Source organism: Sinocyclocheilus rhinocerous, unplaced genomic scaffold (genome assembly GCF_001515625.1).
Source record: "Sinocyclocheilus rhinocerous isolate Xijiao unplaced genomic scaffold, SAMN03320098_v1.1 scaffold225, whole genome shotgun sequence".
Lineage (NCBI taxonomy): Eukaryota > Metazoa > Chordata > Actinopteri > Cypriniformes > Cyprinidae > Sinocyclocheilus > Sinocyclocheilus rhinocerous.
Window position 1 is genome coordinate 2,200,977 of NW_015630532.1, and position 18,004 is coordinate 2,218,980.

Here is an 18,004-nt window from a genome sequence, read left to right on the forward strand (position 1 = left end):
TATCAACTATAATTATTCATATAAAATTAGGTTATCAGTCTTTCTAAGAAAGTTTTTCTAAGAAATGTATTTCACAGTATTAGAGCGATTTTCAGTCACTGTGAATCTGGGAGAATTAGTGGCATCCAGTGTTTAATAGATATTTGGTAGTATTTCTGTAGGTCCAACAGTACTGTATAGTGCTAGCAATGACAAGCTTAAAGGTTTGACTCCCAGGGAATGAACTGATGAAATGATTACTTTCAGTGCAGTTTTAGTTGCTGTCAAATGCATAAATATAAATGGAATTCACAGCTGAAAGACTTAAATTAAAAAGCTGATTTAAAGCAACTAGATGGAGGAGGCATTATCTTTGGTAGGGATGGAAAAAAAAAAACTCGCTTGCAAGGTGCACAATATCCCACAGTGGCAAGATAAGATGTCCAGCATATGAATGAGGACAGAATATATAAAGCCCTCAAAGGAGCAGACAACATTCAAGTGCAGCAATGGCCTTCTTGTGGATCCTCTCCTGTCTCGCCTTCTTTGGTGCAGCCTATGGTACGTTCCTGTTTTTTATTTTTAATAATAAGATACTCCAATAGCAGACTTTAAGCCTGGCTAACTAAATATTCCTTAGAACACATGAATTTGTTAAACTGCTTTCGTTCTATTTTTTTGCTCTGTCAGGCTGTGGCGTTCCTGCCATCCCCCCTGTTATTACTGGCTACTCCAGGATTGTGAATGGTGAGGAGGCACGGCCTCACTCCTGGCCCTGGCAGGTGTCTCTGCAGGTAAAATCTGTGTCAATAACAATAGCTTTTAAATGCTAACTCAAAAGGTTTATTAAATTATTACATAATTTAAAACTTATTACAGGACTCCACTGGCTTCCACTTCTGCGGTGGCTCCCTGATCAATGAGTTGTGGGTTGTGACTGCTGCTCACTGCAATGTCAGGTAAAACAGTATTAAAGACTAAACCTGTAACTTCACATTGTTTAGCCTGTAGGAATCTAATGGGATTTTTTAACTTTTGGGTTATAAAATTTTGATTAGCCTATTTCATTTTTTTTTTTTTTTACAGAACCTCTCACCGCGTCATCCTGGGTGAGCATGATCGCTCATCTAATGCTGAGGCCATTCAGACCATTAGTGTTGGAAAGGTGTGTAGACTCTCAATATCTGTTATCCTGAGTATCATTTCCTACAGAAAGAGCATCCATCCAAATTCACTACATAAATATATAGCTAAATAATTTCATCAATTAATAAAAACTAAAAAAAAAATGTGTATCTTTAACAGCACATCATGGACAATCAGTGAGTAATGATGCTCACACGAAACAATCTTCATTCGCTCGACATCTCTGAAAATATTCAAAATTACTGTCCAGGACTACTTCAATCAGTGTACCAAATTTCATGATTTTCCTATCTACAGTTCATAGACTCCTACCAATAACAATATGGGTTACAGCACCTTCAGTGCTTGGCCCCTAATAATGATAACTTGCAGTTCAGTAAGTATGTAAGTCAGGTGTTGATACACTAACGGATCTAATCGATATAGTTCAGTAAAACTACCGGAACCTTTTTGAACTATTCATTAAGAGAACAATCTAGTGAAAGCCATTGCAGAACACAGAACAAAAGGTGTTTGTATCATATTCTTGATTTCTTTTCGCTGAAGATTCAGCAGCAGATTCACCGCTGTTAAAAAGCGCTTCAGCACTAGTGTATCATACCTGAATCACTGGAGACAGTCTTTTAATAGGAAACTGAAGAGAGCGTTCCCACAGATGATTGCTACTTGAAGATCTGAATGCTTACGTGTCTGTATCCTTTTCCCACAGTCCATCAAGCACCCTAACTACAACAGCTTCACCATCAACAACGACATCCTCCTGATCAAGCTGGCCACCCCCGCTCAGCTCAACACTCATGTGTCTCCCGTGTGTCTTGCTGAAACCTCCGACAACTTCCCTGGAGGCATGAAGTGTGTGACCTCTGGATGGGGCCTGACCAGGTACAATGGTGAGTTTCAGAATCCGATTTATTTTCAGCATTTTTATCATTTTGCATTTATTTTCAAAGTTTTTTTGTTAATATTTTTGTAGTTTAGCCTGAATTGGATCTGTCCTGATTTATTTTCTTTTAAAATTCTGCCAATCTGTGTTTTCAGCTCCTGATACCCCTGCCCTGCTCCAGCAGGCCGCTCTGCCTCTGCTGACCAATGACGACTGCATGGGTTACTGGGGAAGCAACATCACTGATATAATGATCTGTGCTGGAGCCTCTGGTGTCTCCTCTTGCATGGTGAGCTGTCCTGAATAAATATACGATAGTTTTTAAAAATGTCTTCTTACATGTGTCAGTAAATTTTGATTACAAACTCTACTTTGTGTCTTCCAGGGTGATTCTGGTGGTCCTCTGGTCTGTGAGAAGAACGGAATCTGGACTCTCGTTGGTATTGTGTCCTGGGGTAGCAGCACCTGCTCCACTTCCACCCCTGCTGTCTACGCCCGTGTCACCAAGCTCCGTGCCTGGATTGACCAGACCATTGTAGCTAACTAAAGCAGCCATGAATGCTGTCTTTAGTTTCATCAATAAAGATGTATGACATGACCTTTGGATCAAATGTCTTGGATTAATCATTATAAGGACAGGAAAGGAAAGGACATGAGGCCAAGTAGGGTGTCCCATACTCAGAATTTGTGCTCTGCATTTAACCCATTCAAGTACACACACACACACACACACACACACACAGACAGACAGACACAGAGAGAGAGAGAGCAGTGAGTAGTGAACACACACACACACACACACACACCCGGAGCAGTGGGCAGCCATTTTTGCTGCGGCGCCTGTGGAGCAGTCTGGGATTCGGTGCCTTGCTCAAGGGTCTCACCTCAGTCATGATATTAAAGTCATGGTATTAAATGTCCAGGAGAGTGCTGGACATTCACTCCACCAACCTACAATCCCTCCCTGTTGAAAAAAACAGCCTATAGGTATGTTTTGAAGCATGGCTGCTGGTTTGAGCTGGTTTAAGCTGGTTATGTGCTGGTCCTAAGCAACTAGCTCCTGCTTAGGACCAGATTAGGACCAGCACATGACCAGTTTAAACCAGCTCATGACCAGCTTAAACCAGCTGCCATGCTTCAAAACATACCTAACCAGCATATGCTGGATTTTTCAACAGGGCTGCTAGACCCGAGACTCGAACCCGCGACCTTCGAGTTATAAGTCCGACTCTCTAACCATTAGGCCTCGACTGCCCATGACTAGTTTTGAATATGTTTTATTGTAATTGTATTAAAAGGTAATTTATCCAGTATTCTTTACTAGTATTATTTCCCCCATTTTAGAATATTGTGAAGACATCAAAACTGTGAAATAACACTCAAATGGAATTACGGGAAATACTGTATGTAGGGATTAAAAATGTTAAACAGATCAAAACTGCGTTATATTTTAGCCTTTTCAAAATAGCCACTATTTGCCTCCAATTTTATGAGGTGTTTGCTTTTTCAAAAATATTGAAAGTTTTGCACGCTTACTGCATTTTCATACATTATCCACTCATTTCCCCACTCACTAGAATGCAGCTTTCCATGTAAGAAGCACCCAATACATACTATGTGTTTTAACCTTTTGTAAAGCAGAAATGAATCTGTTTTTCTTCTGGCTCTCTGTGCATTTATTCAGTTGTTCACAGCTCAATTTTGATGTCAGGCGATTTGATACCTTTTTTAATTTAACACGCTACACATTTGCAATAATTCGATTTTACTGAATGCATATATATACAATATATGACAATATGAGTAGATTTTGACATTAAAATAGCAATAAAATTACACCATAAAACTGCAGCAATACAAATCTGAAATCTTAAGAGCCAAGGTGCACTCTTTATGCTTTGTGCAGCTTTATTATTAAATATTATTAACCATTATATTTGTTATATTGTAACAAACTTCCCTGTGGATAGTGTGAGGCTGTATATTTACACTTTCCACATATACATTCTAGAGCAGTAAAACTGTAAATGTAAAGCCACAATTAGTCATTTCAGGGTAGAATTAGGCTCTATGCATACTCATGTTTGCAGGTGTGATCCATGCTACGGCAGTAGCAGAAGGCCTTAAAGAAACGACAGTAACACGTATCGCAGGGGTTGCAGCAGGGCAGGTGATGACCCAAGCAGGACTGCTGATGAGGGATGCAGCGGCTGGGGGAACGTGTGCCTCTTCTCTGCAACTGTACAGCTTTACCCAGATCCTGTGGCAACAAAAAGAAACAAAAATACTTCACCTTAGGTCAAGACGTAAACTGTGGGGGACCGTGCTTTTGCAGTGTCGGCCCCGAAGCTCTGGAACAGTTTGCCTTTGCACAGAACTGCCTCCACTGTCATTTAAGTCTATTTTAAAGACTCATCTCTTCTCCAAGTACCATGTCCAACTAAATCAGAACATCCAAGTCACCACCTTACCTATTTGTGTATCACACTGCTGCATAGAAATGTGGGCTATGCCTTTCAATACTTCAATGCAAAAAAAAAACTAGCCTATTAAAACTGCAAACAGATAATATCTTAGAAATAAAATATTGAAAAATAAAAACATGACAATTTAAATAAAATAAATATTTGTAAATAATTTTAGCACTGACAATTTCACAGTCATGAGATGTATGACCTGGAAACAAGTAAAGTCACTTGATATTAAATGCGTATGCTAAATGTCAGTTACTCGCCTCATCATAGGATCCAAGGTCTTCTAGCAGTTTTTCTTCTGCGGAGTTTATTTCAAGGTGCTCCACTCCAGGTAGTAAGTCTATGATGTACAAAACAAAAATGCACCAAAACCCCAAAAATTACAAGCTGTCCATGACATAAATTTGAAATTCATTAATTTAGTACATAATGTAACACAGAATTTACACAATGAAATACGGACCATTTTTACAAAAATGTTGTGTACTTCCATAATGAATAAATCATAATGTAAATGATATCCACTTGTATATATTATCCAAATATAATATATTTGAAATGTATTGATTTTGAAATAAGTAGAATTTGACTTGAAGACTGTATCAAGACATTCTTTATTATTACTATTTTTCACATTTTAGAATAAGATTTTTGTAACATCCCCTATAAGATATGTGTAAACATTTGTACTGTATCAAATCACAGTAAACTGTATTAACAAAAAATTTCAAAACATTTTTAAAAGAAAAGACTATCTCTGAAATTATCGACAGAAAAAGATACACTCCATGTTTTTGGAAAATAACATCAATCTAGAAACCTTACCTGTGTCAGATAGAGCAAAGGAGTTTTCACTACGTCTCAGGTTTGGATGTGATGCCATCACCATGACATTAATCAAAAACCAGCTGATGATCGCTATGTTCAGCATCATATTCATTGAAACCCAAAAACAAGATAAACTTCAGCCACACTTTTAGTGATCCAGTTGTATTCACTGAAAAAACAGAGTGCAGTCAAGAAACACTCAGATTGACGTTCAATGTTTGAAATCATGTTTATGTTTGTGAGCATGTAGACAGATAGATTGTATTTGCATTGGTTTGTATTTGCCATACAGTATGTGAGTGGATCTGTTTGCACATGCACATGAATAAGTAAAGTATGTCTGACTTACCTGCAGGGTTCTGTGTCCAAGGCTGAGGGTCTGCACTGGACTCTGTGATTTATAAGGTCCCTTGAGGTGGGAGGTGAGGGACACATGGTCCTGGTCAGTGAATGGAGGTGTGGTCTCTTGTGCCTGGCACAACCACTTAACTCCCACACAAACACTGACACACACATAAGCCCATGCACTCATCACATCAACACAGGAAAAGAGGAATATATAGAATTTCCTTTAGGATGGTGAACGCTATTTCAGACTTTGATATATTCAACTTGAGTTAAATGTATGAAATTATATGAGAAGTATGAAAAATGCATTGCTGCTTAGTATAGCTCAGTAGGTATGAAACATGGTGCTGCATTTTGAACCAATACTCAGAACAAATATTAGTTAAATATTGTTAAGTTTTGGTTATAGCTTATTTATATTGCAGCAAGGCATACTTATAGTTTTACGACTTACACATTCGGTTTTTATATTTATACATTATTTATAATTGGATATAATTTTCTTTTAAAAATAACATTGTATTGCCACCAAAAAAAAAAATGAAAAAATTAATTAGACATGAATTGCTGAAAAACATATTTGGTAAAGTAATGGGTTAAAGGCTTGAATACTTGCATTAGGCACTTCAGTCTAACTACATTTGAAGAGTTCATTTGCAAAAACAGATAACTCCGTTTTTAACAATATTCAAAAATCATGTTTTTTTTCATTGTGCATTCCAATTAATCTCAATCAAACTGCAGTTGGGTTATTTTGATTTGGTTAAAAAAGAACTAACAAATACAGCTAACTAACACAATAAAAACATGATAACATAATAAAAAACATGATTTTTTAAAATGTAAAAAAAAGGGAGTTATCTGTTTTTGCAAATAAACTCTTCATTTATACTTCATACTCCCTCATCCTATAGGTTCAGTTAAAGCTCAGTACTGACCAGTAAACACTTCATTATGAAGCTAATACAGCTCCAATCAGCTGATGACTCCAGCCTGCTGTTTTAGCGCTGATGACGCAATACAGCATCCATTTGTGAGGAAATAAATTGTTTATGATTATGAAGTTCAGTACTTCTCTTTGTAAGGTCAGATTGGTCTGAATTGTTTATGTGACAACCAGAATGCGTAATTAACAGAAACATGTGTTAGAGCATTTTGTATGAAACAAACAGGTCAAGGCAGCATTAGTAGTTTAGATATTTGAAGACTGGTCTATAAAGTCTATGGCATAGACACAACTGTATGGTGAAGCTCTCTTTTTTTATAACAAATAAACAAGTAAATAAATATTGTGTGTATGTAATGCTTAACTAGCTGTCACCAGACAATTTCTCATCAACAAATATTTGGTGCCATTTTAAACTACGACATGCTTTTAGCCGACTAGTATTAAATTAAGATGATTTGAGTTCATATCCTGCTTTCTGGAACATACAAATGGCATATTTGAAGAAATAATGGACTGAGTGTTTCCGCTGAAAGACACTTTGTCAACATTTAATTTTGTAGCGAAAATAATTTATCAGAGGGCAGTGATGAGTTCACAGAAATCTGTTCATTGTTCATGTGAAAATGTACATTAATTAATAATCTTCTGGAGAACAGCATCATCTGAACAAGTTTCTCCATTTTATAAGTTGGCTACATCAAGTATAATGTTCATGGTAGCTACTTCTTCTTCAGAAGCTGGCAGAGTGCACCATACACACTGCCTTTCAAACGCCATTGGCCTTTAATTAATGAAGAAAAAACATAATTGTTGGTTTGTAAGGATGGTGTATAAGCTACTTGAAAAAAAAAAGATGTTTTTTTGCCAAAGGAAAACATTCACATTTACATTCACATGTAAACATTCAAGTTAACCAACAAACAAACAATAAATGTGGAATCATTAGTTTGAGGTTCTGCTCAGGGCCTCTGCTCAGGTTCTGTGTAGGGCTGGGCTGAGATCAGTGTTTAAGGTTTGATGTGCTGTGTCTCATTTAGAAGGCTGCGCCCTCCGGAGGTCGCATTAGGAGGCTGCATACGGAATCGAGGCTGTCTCATTTCAGAAAAGCAAGTAGGACACTCCGAATGCGACCTTCTTTCACAGGAATTCGGAGGATGCATGAGGTGTATCCTTCGCTGCTACAGATAACCCACAATTCTTTGCGTCGCCATAAACAACCATTGTTAATTTGAAAAATGCCGGCACGGGCAGATGTACACACAAGCAGTGTTGCCAAACCCCTCCCTCAGAAAATCGCTAGAACCACCCTCAAAAGTCTCCATTTTTCACAAAAAGTCGCCAAATATGAAAACAAAGTAAATACAGGTAAATTTGGTAAAGGTAAAAGAAAGTATATATATATATATATACACTTTACAAATGATAACAGTATAAAAAAATATAACAAAAGATTAAGTATAACAAAAAATTCTGAAGTGAAATTAGGAAATGCTTGTAATGAGACACAGCTATAGTCAGATGCTCAATCACATGAGTTCGTGTGTGTGTGTGTGTGTGTGTGTGTGTATCCGGGTATCCGCAACTTCCCTCATTCAGCTATGGGAAGTCCGACTCATTTTCTCGAATCGGTTTTTTTGAACAGTTCATTTGAAAGATTCTGTCTTTTGTTTTGTTTTTAGGGTCCCAGCTTTGCTTGTTTATTTACTTTCAAAGCAATTTTTAACATTCTACGACAGATCATCCCTCATTAAAATAAATAAATAAATCATTTAAGCGCAACAACAACTTCGAAAAGACGAGTCCATTCTAATCCACAATGACTCTAAATATCTGAATGGGGGTTCTTTTCAGAGTCTCACTCTACTCCAGGATCAGTTATTTATGTGCTGGCCCCAGTTTGCCCTGAGAGAATATGGGTCATCTGCTGATCTGAGACCTGCTCCTGCTGGCACAAACCCATGGCCTGACTCAGACAGGCAGCCAGGAGGTGCTTACACATCTGACTCTCGTTTCTCCGGAGCACAGAGAAGGAGAAGGCAGGGCATGGGCAGTAGTGACAGGACGTGAAGCACGTGTACAGACGCCCTGATCCACCTAACACCTGAAATGCCTTTCGACCGCTAGGTGATGACACACGTGTGACAGAGCGCTGGTCCACCAGGTCCGACGCCTGAAGAGCACATTGGCCAAACACAAAACGTAATGCTATTAGTAGGTCATCTGGTATCTGGTTTGTCTCCGAGTAAGTTCTCTGAAGGTCTTTCAAAAGCTGCTCAGCAACAGAAAGCAGAGATGAGCCCATAATGCACCAGAAAACGTGTTCTTGTTTCCCGCACCACCGTATCATCTGTTCTTTTACGTCATCGCGGCTCTAGTCTAAAACTAAAACGTTACAATAATGATTATTTCTGTTTTCAAATGAAATTAATAGGCTAGTTGTTTATCGTTATGTGTTATTGGATTGCAGTGTACCAGTTTAGAAGCTATGATTCAGCTCAGAATAAAATCATTTTGAAATTAAAATGTGTATTTACAATAAGCAAAATTGAAATGCATACCTTTTCGGGTAAAAAATACACATGAATTTGTTAAAACGAAGTGCTTCGTATGTGTATTGATTAAACTGCCATACAATAAAGCTGTAAACAATCCAGGATTTATTTTTGTAGCCATTCTGGCTCATTGAATCAATCAGACCAGTTCTGTGAACCTGTTTAAACAATTCACTGAAAAGATCCGACTCAGAAGAACGATTCTTCACGAATAGGACAGCATTATCACTCAAGACTGCACTGGGCTACAACTCTCTCTCTTAAGCTAGTACACCGGTAGTGTTATTTTCATACAATGCCTTTCTCTGAATTATATTTTAATGTGGATAATGGTTATCTGGAGGGGCTGGTGAGAGGTTTTAAGGCTGGTATTTTATCTCAGGCGGATTATTTGAATCTCGTTCAGTGTGAAACTCTGGAAGGTGAGTCGAGTGTGTGTTGGCTGCTAACGTTAGCTGATCTGCTAGCTGTCCGATTTTATTTGCGATATTTCTACATACCGTTGCGTGTCGTTATTGACATTTATCGTCGTTCAAAGATGCAAAACCTAATTTTATAGTTGTTGTGGTAACTCGCTGATAAATGTCATATATCTATAGCACAGCCCAGCTAATGTCAGTTAGCTTGTTTTTTTTTTAGCCAGCATTTAAATTCCCTTTAGTAGGTGAAGATCAGTTTTCACGCCCTCATATATTCCTCATTTTCCTCAGTTAACAACTGAAGCCCTGTAATCATTATATTATGTTACTTCTCACTACTAGCATTTAAATGCACGTTAACTGTGATGCTATCAGCAACACATTCAGTGTATCAGCTATTTTCTGACTTGTTTATTTACGCGTTCATTTTATGTGATTGTACGCGAATGTTTAGAGCACGGCTCTATTTTAATTGTGTACAGTGTATAGCACAGTATTATTATTATTATTATTATTATAAGGCCTCTGTTTAACCTGACTGACTGAGGAGTTACCAGCGCATCACCTTTCTATTTCAACGTCGTTTTTAAAAATGTTCAGTCGGGTAAGAGATTAGGAGCGTTTTATGCAAATGTTCGAGATAAATAGTAAATGTTTACGTTTTTTATATAAATGAAAGATGCAGGTTTCATTAAAAAAAAAAGGTAGTTGATGGTGCTGGTCATGTGATGTATCATGACGTCACTTCTGTAGGATGGGCAGATTCTTCTTCAACCTGCGCTCATATACTGCTGTATGGAGAATTTATGACTGTGATTTTCCTCTGTCGGCAAGTTTGCTCTAATTATTTGAAGCACATATTTGCTTTAATTAGAAAAAAAGCAATTATGCTCAAATTTTTATTGGACAGAGTTTGCCTTCTACTTTGTGTATTCTGTAAAATTTAGGAAGAAACTGATTCATTTATTATATCAATGCAATCAGATACATTACCCGGCAGGAACCATGCTGTTTAACTTACTGTTAATTCCTCTTTGCATAGATTTGAAGTCTTAGAACTCATACTCAATAATTCACTCAATAATTATTGAAGATTATGATCTTTCTTACTGATTGAGATGTCCTTTGTTTATTTGTTCAACCTGTGCTGCATTATATCCTAATATTTCACACTTTGCAATGAAATTAGTCCTTTCAAAATAACCAGATTTTTTGCATTATTTTAAATTAAAACAATATTTTTTATAAATGTATTAAATTATAGCTAATTTGGTCTCTTCCTTTAAGAATCAATGGCAAGTGACTCACTTGGAATTTTTGTCTCTGTTTTAGGGAACTGGAAATTGTGTAAAAACAGTCCCGAGATATAGAATATAGAAATCACTGCCAGAATGCAACCCTTTAACACTGAAGAATGAGGTTTTGGGTTTACAGATAAAATCAGTTAATTTTTTTTAGTCATTAAAGTGTTTTCTTGTTTTGTTTTTTTCCTCAGACCTGAAGCTTCACTTGCAGAGCACTGACTATGGAAGCTTCCTGGCCAATGAAGCCTCTCCCCTCACTGTCTCCGTCATTGATGACAAGCTGAAAGAGAAGATGGTGGTTGAGTTCCGCCATATGAGGAACCAGTCTTATGAGCCTCTGGCCAGCTTCATGGATTTCATCACGTGAGTGCAGTTAAACATCAAAGAACATAAACAAACCACGCTTCAAATTCACACTGCATGAGGCGTCACATATAATATTGAGCTCCTGTAATTTACAAATGTATTGTGTTTAGTGAATATCCATAGCCAATAATATTTTTGTTTGCTTTCGCTGCCGTTTTTTTACTTTTGACCTCTCAGCACCCATTATTAAGCTCTTTTCCATCTTACTGCTTTTTCAGATACAGCTATATGATTGACAATGTCATCCTGTTGATCACTGGAACTCTCCATCAGCGCGCCATTTCAGAGCTGGTGCCCAAGTGCCATCCGCTTGGCAGCTTTGAACAGATGGAGGCCGTTAACATTGCCCAAACTCCAGCAGAGCTCTACAATGCCATCCTGGTGGATACACCACTTGGTAAGACAGTCTGATATGAAAAATTCACACGAGTCACATTCACTTCATGTTTTGTAGCCAAAGGAAGTCAGTGAGTTGCGAATCTTGTCAGTACTTTTTAAGCATTCAGAAATTTTGTGAAACGACTCAAAAACATGTTCTAAATAATACCAAGGTGCTTATTTCTACATCACAGTTAATGGCTGTTTCTGTTTGTTTCAGCTGCTTTCTTTCAGGACTGCATCTCTGAGCAGGATTTGGATGAGATGAACATTGAAATAATTCGCAACACTCTTTACAAGGTCAGCCTTGTGATGGAATATACTAGGATGTAAATATTAAACATTCATTAGGAATTTTCATATGATATGACAAGTATGCATAAGCACAGAAACCTGCTGGTTTGTCTTTGTGCGGGTCTCAATCTTATTTATTTATTTAGTTGTTACCAGCGCAATGTCAATATTACAACAGTTATTATTATTATATCCGTTTTTATATAAACAATTATTTCTAAAGACCTTTAACTAAGAAATCTGTGGTTGATCTCCTCTCTGTGTCTCCAGGCTTATCTAGAAGCTTTCTACAAGTTCTGCAATTCACTGGGTGGCACAACCGCAGATACCATGTGCCCAATTCTGGAGGTGAGTAAACATCTGTAAAATCAAGTATAGGGACCTTGAGTCTGAAATAGGATTTTTTTTTTTTTAAATTGCAGTTGACATATTTCAGTGTTCAAGAACTAAAGCAAAGATTTGTTTTTGTATCAGTTTGAGGCAGACAGAAGAGCTTTCATCATTACCATTAACTCCTTTGGTACGGAGCTCTCCAAAGAAGACAGAGCTAAACTCTTCCCTCACTGTGGCAAGCTCTACCCAGAGGGTCTTGCACAGCTAGCCCGTGCAGATGATTACGAGCAGGTCAAAGCTGTGGCTGAATACTACCCTGTAAGTATATGAGTTGAAACTAACATTTCATCATGACAACATTATTAATTACATGACAGAATGTTTGTTTATGGTGAACTGTTCGTTTAGAGTTGTTTTGATGTGAAGTTCACTTTGTGTGTGTCTCTGGTAGTTTTGGCCACCGAAATGATTTGAGGATTAAAATTGAGTTCATGTTGCTTCAGGAATACAAGCTTCTTTTTGAGGGTGCTGGCAGCAACCCAGGAGACAAAACCCTCGAGGATCGCTTTTTTGAACATGAGGTGAGCAAAGGTTTTTGTTCAATGTGAAAGAGAGTGAATGTTACTGCACTGAAAATCATAATCCAATGATGTTAGCAAATGCCTCTGTTTGGAATGTGTTTGCAGGTGAAACTCAATAAGCTGGCCTTCCTGAATCAGTTTCATTTCAGTGTGTTCTATGCCTACGTCAAGTTGAAGGAACAAGAGTGCCGGAACATTGTGTGGATTGCTGAGTGTATTGCCCAAAGGCATCGGGCTAAGATTGACAACTACATCCCCATATTCTAATGGTACATCATATTAGTCTTGAATAATGATCCACATGGCATGTATTAACTGTGCTCTGTTATGTTAAGGTTTGAAAATGATGATTCTGTCTCCTCTCTGTTTCTTGCACTACGCCAGCTCTTACCTTTCATTGTTATTGTCTTTATTAGAGTAAAAGGATCATTCGTTTTTGTTTGACAGACAAAACAATGCCATTGCATTCCCCTCCACCCTTGGGATTTTTTTAAAGGAAAGTTTTAGAAAAGTAATAAATGTTTTTTTTCTTCATGATGTCATGACTGTGAAACCATGTCACCTGGCAGCCAGTCACAGCCCACTGCAAATGAAGGATGCAGGGAATTGCAGGAAAACAGGAGAGTTGACTTGAGATGCAAAACCCAAGACATCTAATTGTCATACTCTTCCTGTGGTAGGCTAAGAAAACATACATTCCATTATTATTATTATTAATGCATTGCATACTTTTTCAATTAATGTACATTTTCAGATTTAAAAACTCCCTGAACTCCTGATCTCCCAGTATCCGCATCTGATGAGTGTTAGAGAATCACTGGTAATTTAGAGAGTGAGCCTTATTTTGAAACGCAAGCAGAATGAATTTCTGTGTAAATCATATTGTGTAAATTGTTGTATTCAATTGAACTGCGCGGTTACATAAGAATGGATTTATGATTGATTTACAGAGTAATTGTTTTGCTTATGTTTCTCAAATAAGGAACAATGGGATTATCCTTAAAAAAGGAGAATTGCTGGGAATTAACATGGGAAAAAATTTTCTTTTGTGTGTATAGATTCTTCACTGTGTTTGTTAAAATGAGAATTGTGTGCTTGCCATTTGTAAATTAGTGCTAAAATTTGTGCAGACATAATTTATGGAGTAGATCATATTTTATGATTGACAGCTGAATCAGTGAGGTCAAATGGATCTAATATTAAGAAAGACCTTGCTCTCGGCTAAATCTATTGTACTATTGTAACCATATTGTTTGTGTTTTAAGTGATCTAAATGAAATCTATAAATATATACACTATATATATATATATATATATATAAAGTATTTCTGTGTTTGTATTTTTTAATTCTGTCTTTCAGAGAAAAAAAGACAAAAACAGCCACTATTTCAAGCTATAGAGCTACAATAGTATTAATAGTAGTTGCATTATCCACCACCAGATGGCGCAAAGAGCCCAATCATCCTTTATCAATGCATGCAGTTTGCCTTGAACTTCTCATTTTGGCTACATCACCAGCTTCAGAATTTGAATTAGCATTTTACTATAGACAGGCATTCAGCTGAACAAAAAGGATTTACTGTACCTTCTGACACAGACGTAAGATATTCATTATAATCATAATTAGTCCAGGGCATTGTGCTATTGTATTGAGATGTTTAAGCATGTGATGTAGTTGACAGGAAGATTAGAGTCTGCCAAAAACCTGCGGTAGGCCTCCGGGGCTAATGATGCCGTGTTTGCATTAACTCAGTGTTACTCTCTGTACTCTGCCTAAAGTTAATCTATACCTAAACACGTTAATGCCGTGCCAGCCACTTACTGACAGAGCTTTGTCAGTCTTTTGTAAATACCTGACTTGGTTTGAACATGTAGTTGAATGGCTGGTTATCTGTGTTTTAAAGCAGTGGATAAGAAATGGTCTTAGGGCTTAGTAATGTTCTAAACACCCACATGGTACATTTTGTATTTCTGTTTGGATGAACAACACTTATAGTTTTTTTGGGGGGGGAGGCTTTGGATCAGTCCCTGAGATGACCCCATCCTCACTCTTTCTACGTGCTAAAACATTAAAATTCAGGTTTCATTAAAAACGCTTAATTACTGCACACAATCACAGCCTTTTAGTTCCGCAGTGCTCTGGACCTTTTGCAGTTCAGAAGACAGAAAATCGCTAGGACTCTAGTGACCTTTCTGAATGCAAATGATCTTAGCAGCCATCTCACTGCAGCCAAAAGAAGAGCACAATGAGGTTAAACTGAGTTCATCCTCTTACTGCTGCACAGGTCATGGTAGTACTCCTGGAAAATGCATAAATCTTTCAGACGCCCCCAAAGGTTTTTTTTTATTTTTTTTAATTCAGTTTGTAGGTATGCAGTTGTTTTGACCAATGTTGGTGCCGAAATATTACTGTTGACTTCATCATATTACTATAGCACTACATGTGGTATTCCTCTTCTTCATGTTCACCAAACAGCAATCAAAAACATTTGGTTTAGCCAAATCTGATGCAGTTCAATGTATATATAAAAGAAGTCCCAAAACTAGGGCCTTTTCTGGTGACTTTTGTAAATGCGTATGAATCCAGTGTCATTTGGATTAGGTGGTACACAATGTGACTTGTATTGTCACACAAGTATGCATAATAGGAACACCATCTAACTTTACTCAGCCTTATGTTTCTTCTGCAGAACACAAAAGATGTGCCAAAACTGTTTGGTTGCCACTGCCAGGCATTCTTGAAAATATCTTCTTTTGTGTTCCACAGAAGAAAGTCATACAGATTTGGAATGACACGGGTGTGAACAGGGTTCCCACAGGTCATGGAATTACCATGGAATTTTAAAAGGTCTATTCCAGACATTGAAAGTCAGGGAATTTTATATATTTTTTTCCAAGTCATGGAATATTTTCCATGGAATTTTGTTTGTTGCTTTAAATTTTAGTTTCCATTTATCAAAATGTAATTTTTCTATACCATTTTTTTTATTGCGTTGTTTCACACGTTTTGCCTATTGTTATGGTTAGGCTATTTTCAGTGCCATTTTATTCCCTTCCCGCTCGTCAACTAGCAATCACTTGCAAGTCACAAATGCAGTCACCAGGCTGTACCTGTTAACTAAGGCAAACATGCCAGAAAATGTACATTTCAAGAGCTTTGGCTACAAAATGACCACTTAAAAGACTGGGTGTTAAAAGCAGACGACAGAAAAGCTAAATGTAAAGTTTGTAAAACTACTATCGAGCTATCAAATATGGGCGAGGGATCACAACAGCGGCCTGTTTTTCTGTTTATTATAAGTCATGGGAATTCAGCTTTTTACTCAGTGAAAGTCAGGGAATTTGATATTTGGCTTAGAGTAGGATCCCTGTGTGAATAAATACTGACAGAACTTTCATTTTGGGGTGAACTATCCCTTTAAGTTCATGCAATGTTAAAAGTAAACAGTATAGTAAACAGTCTAAGACCTACATCTTATGTCTTCTGTCACTGAGCCTTTAAGAGCATGTTAACTATTCTCTGATCGGATTCTGAATCCCTGCAACCGAGCAGGGTGATGCCCTCTCCACCCTTCTGGACACGTCCCCATAATTAGTGGTGACAGGCCGATGTTAAGATGACTCCGAGAGATGCCTTTGGTTATTTTTTGCTGATACTAGGAAATGTAGTTTTAGTATTTCCGTGGTAGTCGCCACGTGTTACCAATGCCCAGAAGGACAAGCATTTGGTAAGCTCTAATTAGATACAGAAATAAATAAAGATTATATTTTAAGAGTATGGGAGGCAACTGTGATACAGGACACTGTCAAATGCACACTGTCACCTGCTGTAACTGGCAAAACGCTCAAGTACTGCATTTATCTTTGTGGACCTGGTGGAGAAAGGAAGATGAATGGAAAAATGGGTGCAGATACACATGTAAAGTTACAAGTCTACATACTTGTGTGTTCTTTTGCACTAGCAGGAAATGGTTGCACAGGCCGCACTGGGATTTGACAGGCATTTTTACAAGTGCACTGGGCAGCTTCATCTCCATGGGCTTTTTCTTTGACAAGAAGATCTCTCTTGGAAACCAGATGAGCAAAAATAGCCTACTAATGATGTTTTTGTGGGCTCTTGTCAATTAGTGAATGAGAGAAGTTGTCGAGGACTGATGTATGTGGATTTGTACCCGGTGACCTCCACTTACAAACAGAGTGAAACAAAAGCGGTGTATAAGCATCCTGAAACGCCGCAATCTTTGTGTCTGGACGGGCGGGAACTGCTTTACAGTCACTGCACATGAACTGACATCACATTCCCATGCTTATGCAAAGCTGCGAAAGCTTGCATCAGACAACGGGTGTCATTCTTCGAAAGTGAACCTGAAGAATGGCATCATTTAGATCTGGTTTAATTGCTCCAAAAATGTAAATCAAGGTTGTGACCTCATTTCTAGTAAGCCAGTGGGAGAATGTATAGTGAGACACCATTACAATTGGGCTACGGTTGCCAGTCCGTTATTTATTTGTATGGATGAAATTAATGGTATTGAGGCCCAGTTGCCCCATTTCATTCTATGAAAGACTGCTGTTTTGGATGGGCATGCGTGTCCTGTGGTGTCATAAGCCCCTCTGTACCTCTCAACTCAGCTTGGCCATCTGACAAATGCACCGGTGGTCCAGCCCCAATGTTCTAGTGTCAAGTGCTGGGAATAAATACGCTATACATTGTCTACAATGTGATTGTGTCCCACAGTCCAGGAAGAAAACAAACAAACAGAGGGAACACAATGGCCTTTGAAGTGTATGACATGAACCGGAATGTGGTGACATTAGATAGCATTTTCATTGAGACGTTAACTCATTGATGAAGCATTATAGATGGCCTCATTTTTGAGAAAGGAAACTCTTCATTTTGTGCATGAACATTTCAGGTTGTTTTTACATTTATTTATTTGACATTTCTTTTAAAATTTCAAAAGCTAATTTTTAGAGAAAATGTTGCATTATATTAATTATGTAATTATAGTTTGAATAATTATTAATAATTGACCATTAAAATAATATTTAATAGAAAATTGTTTAAATAGTGAGCTTTACTCACTATGTATATATGTGTATATTTTTAGGAAAAATATGTTAAGCTAATAATATCAATTATATGAATATAAATATATACATGGAAATA

At 37.5% G+C, this 18,004-nt stretch overlaps 4 protein-coding genes across 5 annotated transcripts; 2 read left to right on the forward strand and 2 right to left on the reverse strand.

The window, feature by feature from the left end:
- The first annotated feature begins 475 nt into the window (after positions 1 to 475).
- Positions 476 to 2,606, forward strand: LOC107740462 (chymotrypsin A-like). The gene is made up of 7 exons (XM_016552911.1): positions 476 to 540; positions 670 to 773; positions 859 to 938; positions 1,066 to 1,144; positions 1,835 to 2,015; positions 2,164 to 2,297; positions 2,394 to 2,606. The coding sequence occupies exons 1-7, from the start codon at positions 489 to 491 to the stop codon at positions 2,553 to 2,555; spliced, it is 792 nt and encodes a 263-aa protein (XP_016408397.1). The 5' UTR covers positions 476 to 488; the 3' UTR covers positions 2,556 to 2,606.
- Positions 2,607 to 4,047: 1,441 nt separating this feature from the next.
- agrp (agouti related neuropeptide) lies at positions 4,048 to 5,422 on the reverse strand. The gene is made up of 3 exons (XM_016552916.1): positions 5,308 to 5,422; positions 4,743 to 4,822; positions 4,048 to 4,268 (listed from the first exon to the last, which is right to left on the reverse strand). Exons 1-3 carry the CDS (start codon positions 5,420 to 5,422, stop codon positions 4,077 to 4,079), a joined length of 387 nt encoding a protein of 128 aa, XP_016408402.1. The 3' UTR covers positions 4,048 to 4,076.
- A 2,939-nt stretch (positions 5,423 to 8,361) lies between these two features.
- LOC107740465 (zinc finger SWIM domain-containing protein 7-like) lies at positions 8,362 to 8,944 on the reverse strand. Its single transcript, XM_016552914.1, has one exon. It carries the CDS (start codon positions 8,907 to 8,909, stop codon positions 8,487 to 8,489), a length of 423 nt encoding a protein of 140 aa, XP_016408400.1. The 5' UTR covers positions 8,910 to 8,944; the 3' UTR covers positions 8,362 to 8,486.
- Positions 8,945 to 9,363: 419 nt separating this feature from the next.
- atp6v0d1 (ATPase H+ transporting V0 subunit d1) lies at positions 9,364 to 13,510 on the forward strand. Of its 2 annotated transcripts, XM_016552913.1 has the most exons (9): positions 9,364 to 9,581; positions 11,074 to 11,245; positions 11,467 to 11,645; positions 11,847 to 11,926; positions 12,191 to 12,268; positions 12,395 to 12,571; positions 12,757 to 12,834; positions 12,940 to 13,103; positions 13,404 to 13,510. In XM_016552913.1, the coding sequence occupies exons 1-8, from the start codon at positions 9,455 to 9,457 to the stop codon at positions 13,099 to 13,101; spliced, it is 1,053 nt and encodes a 350-aa protein (XP_016408399.1). In that variant the 5' UTR covers positions 9,364 to 9,454; the 3' UTR covers positions 13,102 to 13,103; positions 13,404 to 13,510. The 2 variants fall into 2 exon arrangements, with proteins under 2 accessions (XP_016408399.1, XP_016408398.1); XM_016552912.1 differs by having other exon boundaries at positions 9,365 to 9,581; positions 12,940 to 13,510.
- The last annotated feature ends 4,494 nt before the right edge of the window (positions 13,511 to 18,004 follow it).

What these genes read in the sequence shown, in the direction of transcription:
- LOC107740462 (XM_016552911.1), top strand. Translation starts at nt 489, where the DNA reads ATGGCCTTCTTGTGGATCCTCTCCTGTCTCGCCTTCTTTGGTGCAGCC. An exon ending in GGGCCTGACCAGGTACAATG is followed by an intron (nt 2,016 to 2,163) that starts GTGAGTTTCAGA and finishes CTGTGTTTTCAG; the next exon opens with CTCCTGATACCCCTGCCCTG. An exon ending in CTGGTGTCTCCTCTTGCATG is followed by an intron (nt 2,298 to 2,393) that starts GTGAGCTGTCCT and finishes TGTGTCTTCCAG; the next exon opens with GGTGATTCTGGTGGTCCTCT.
- agrp (XM_016552916.1), bottom strand. Translation starts at nt 5,422, where the DNA reads ATGAATATGATGCTGAACATAGCGATCATCAGCTGGTTTTTGATTAAT. An exon ending in CTTTGCTCTATCTGACACAG is followed by an intron (nt 4,823 to 5,307) that starts GTAAGGTTTCTA and finishes TGTACATCATAG; the next exon opens with ACTTACTACCTGGAGTGGAG. An exon ending in ACCTTGGATCCTATGATGAG is followed by an intron (nt 4,269 to 4,742) that starts GCGAGTAACTGA and finishes TTGTTGCCACAG; the next exon opens with GATCTGGGTAAAGCTGTACA.
- LOC107740465 (XM_016552914.1), bottom strand. Translation starts at nt 8,909, where the DNA reads ATGGGCTCATCTCTGCTTTCTGTTGCTGAGCAGCTTTTGAAAGACCTT.
- atp6v0d1 (XM_016552913.1), top strand. Translation starts at nt 9,455, where the DNA reads ATGCCTTTCTCTGAATTATATTTTAATGTGGATAATGGTTATCTGGAG. An exon ending in AGCTTCATGGATTTCATCAC is followed by an intron (nt 11,246 to 11,466) that starts GTGAGTGCAGTT and finishes CTGCTTTTTCAG; the next exon opens with ATACAGCTATATGATTGACA. An exon ending in CCTGGTGGATACACCACTTG is followed by an intron (nt 11,646 to 11,846) that starts GTAAGACAGTCT and finishes TGTTTGTTTCAG; the next exon opens with CTGCTTTCTTTCAGGACTGC.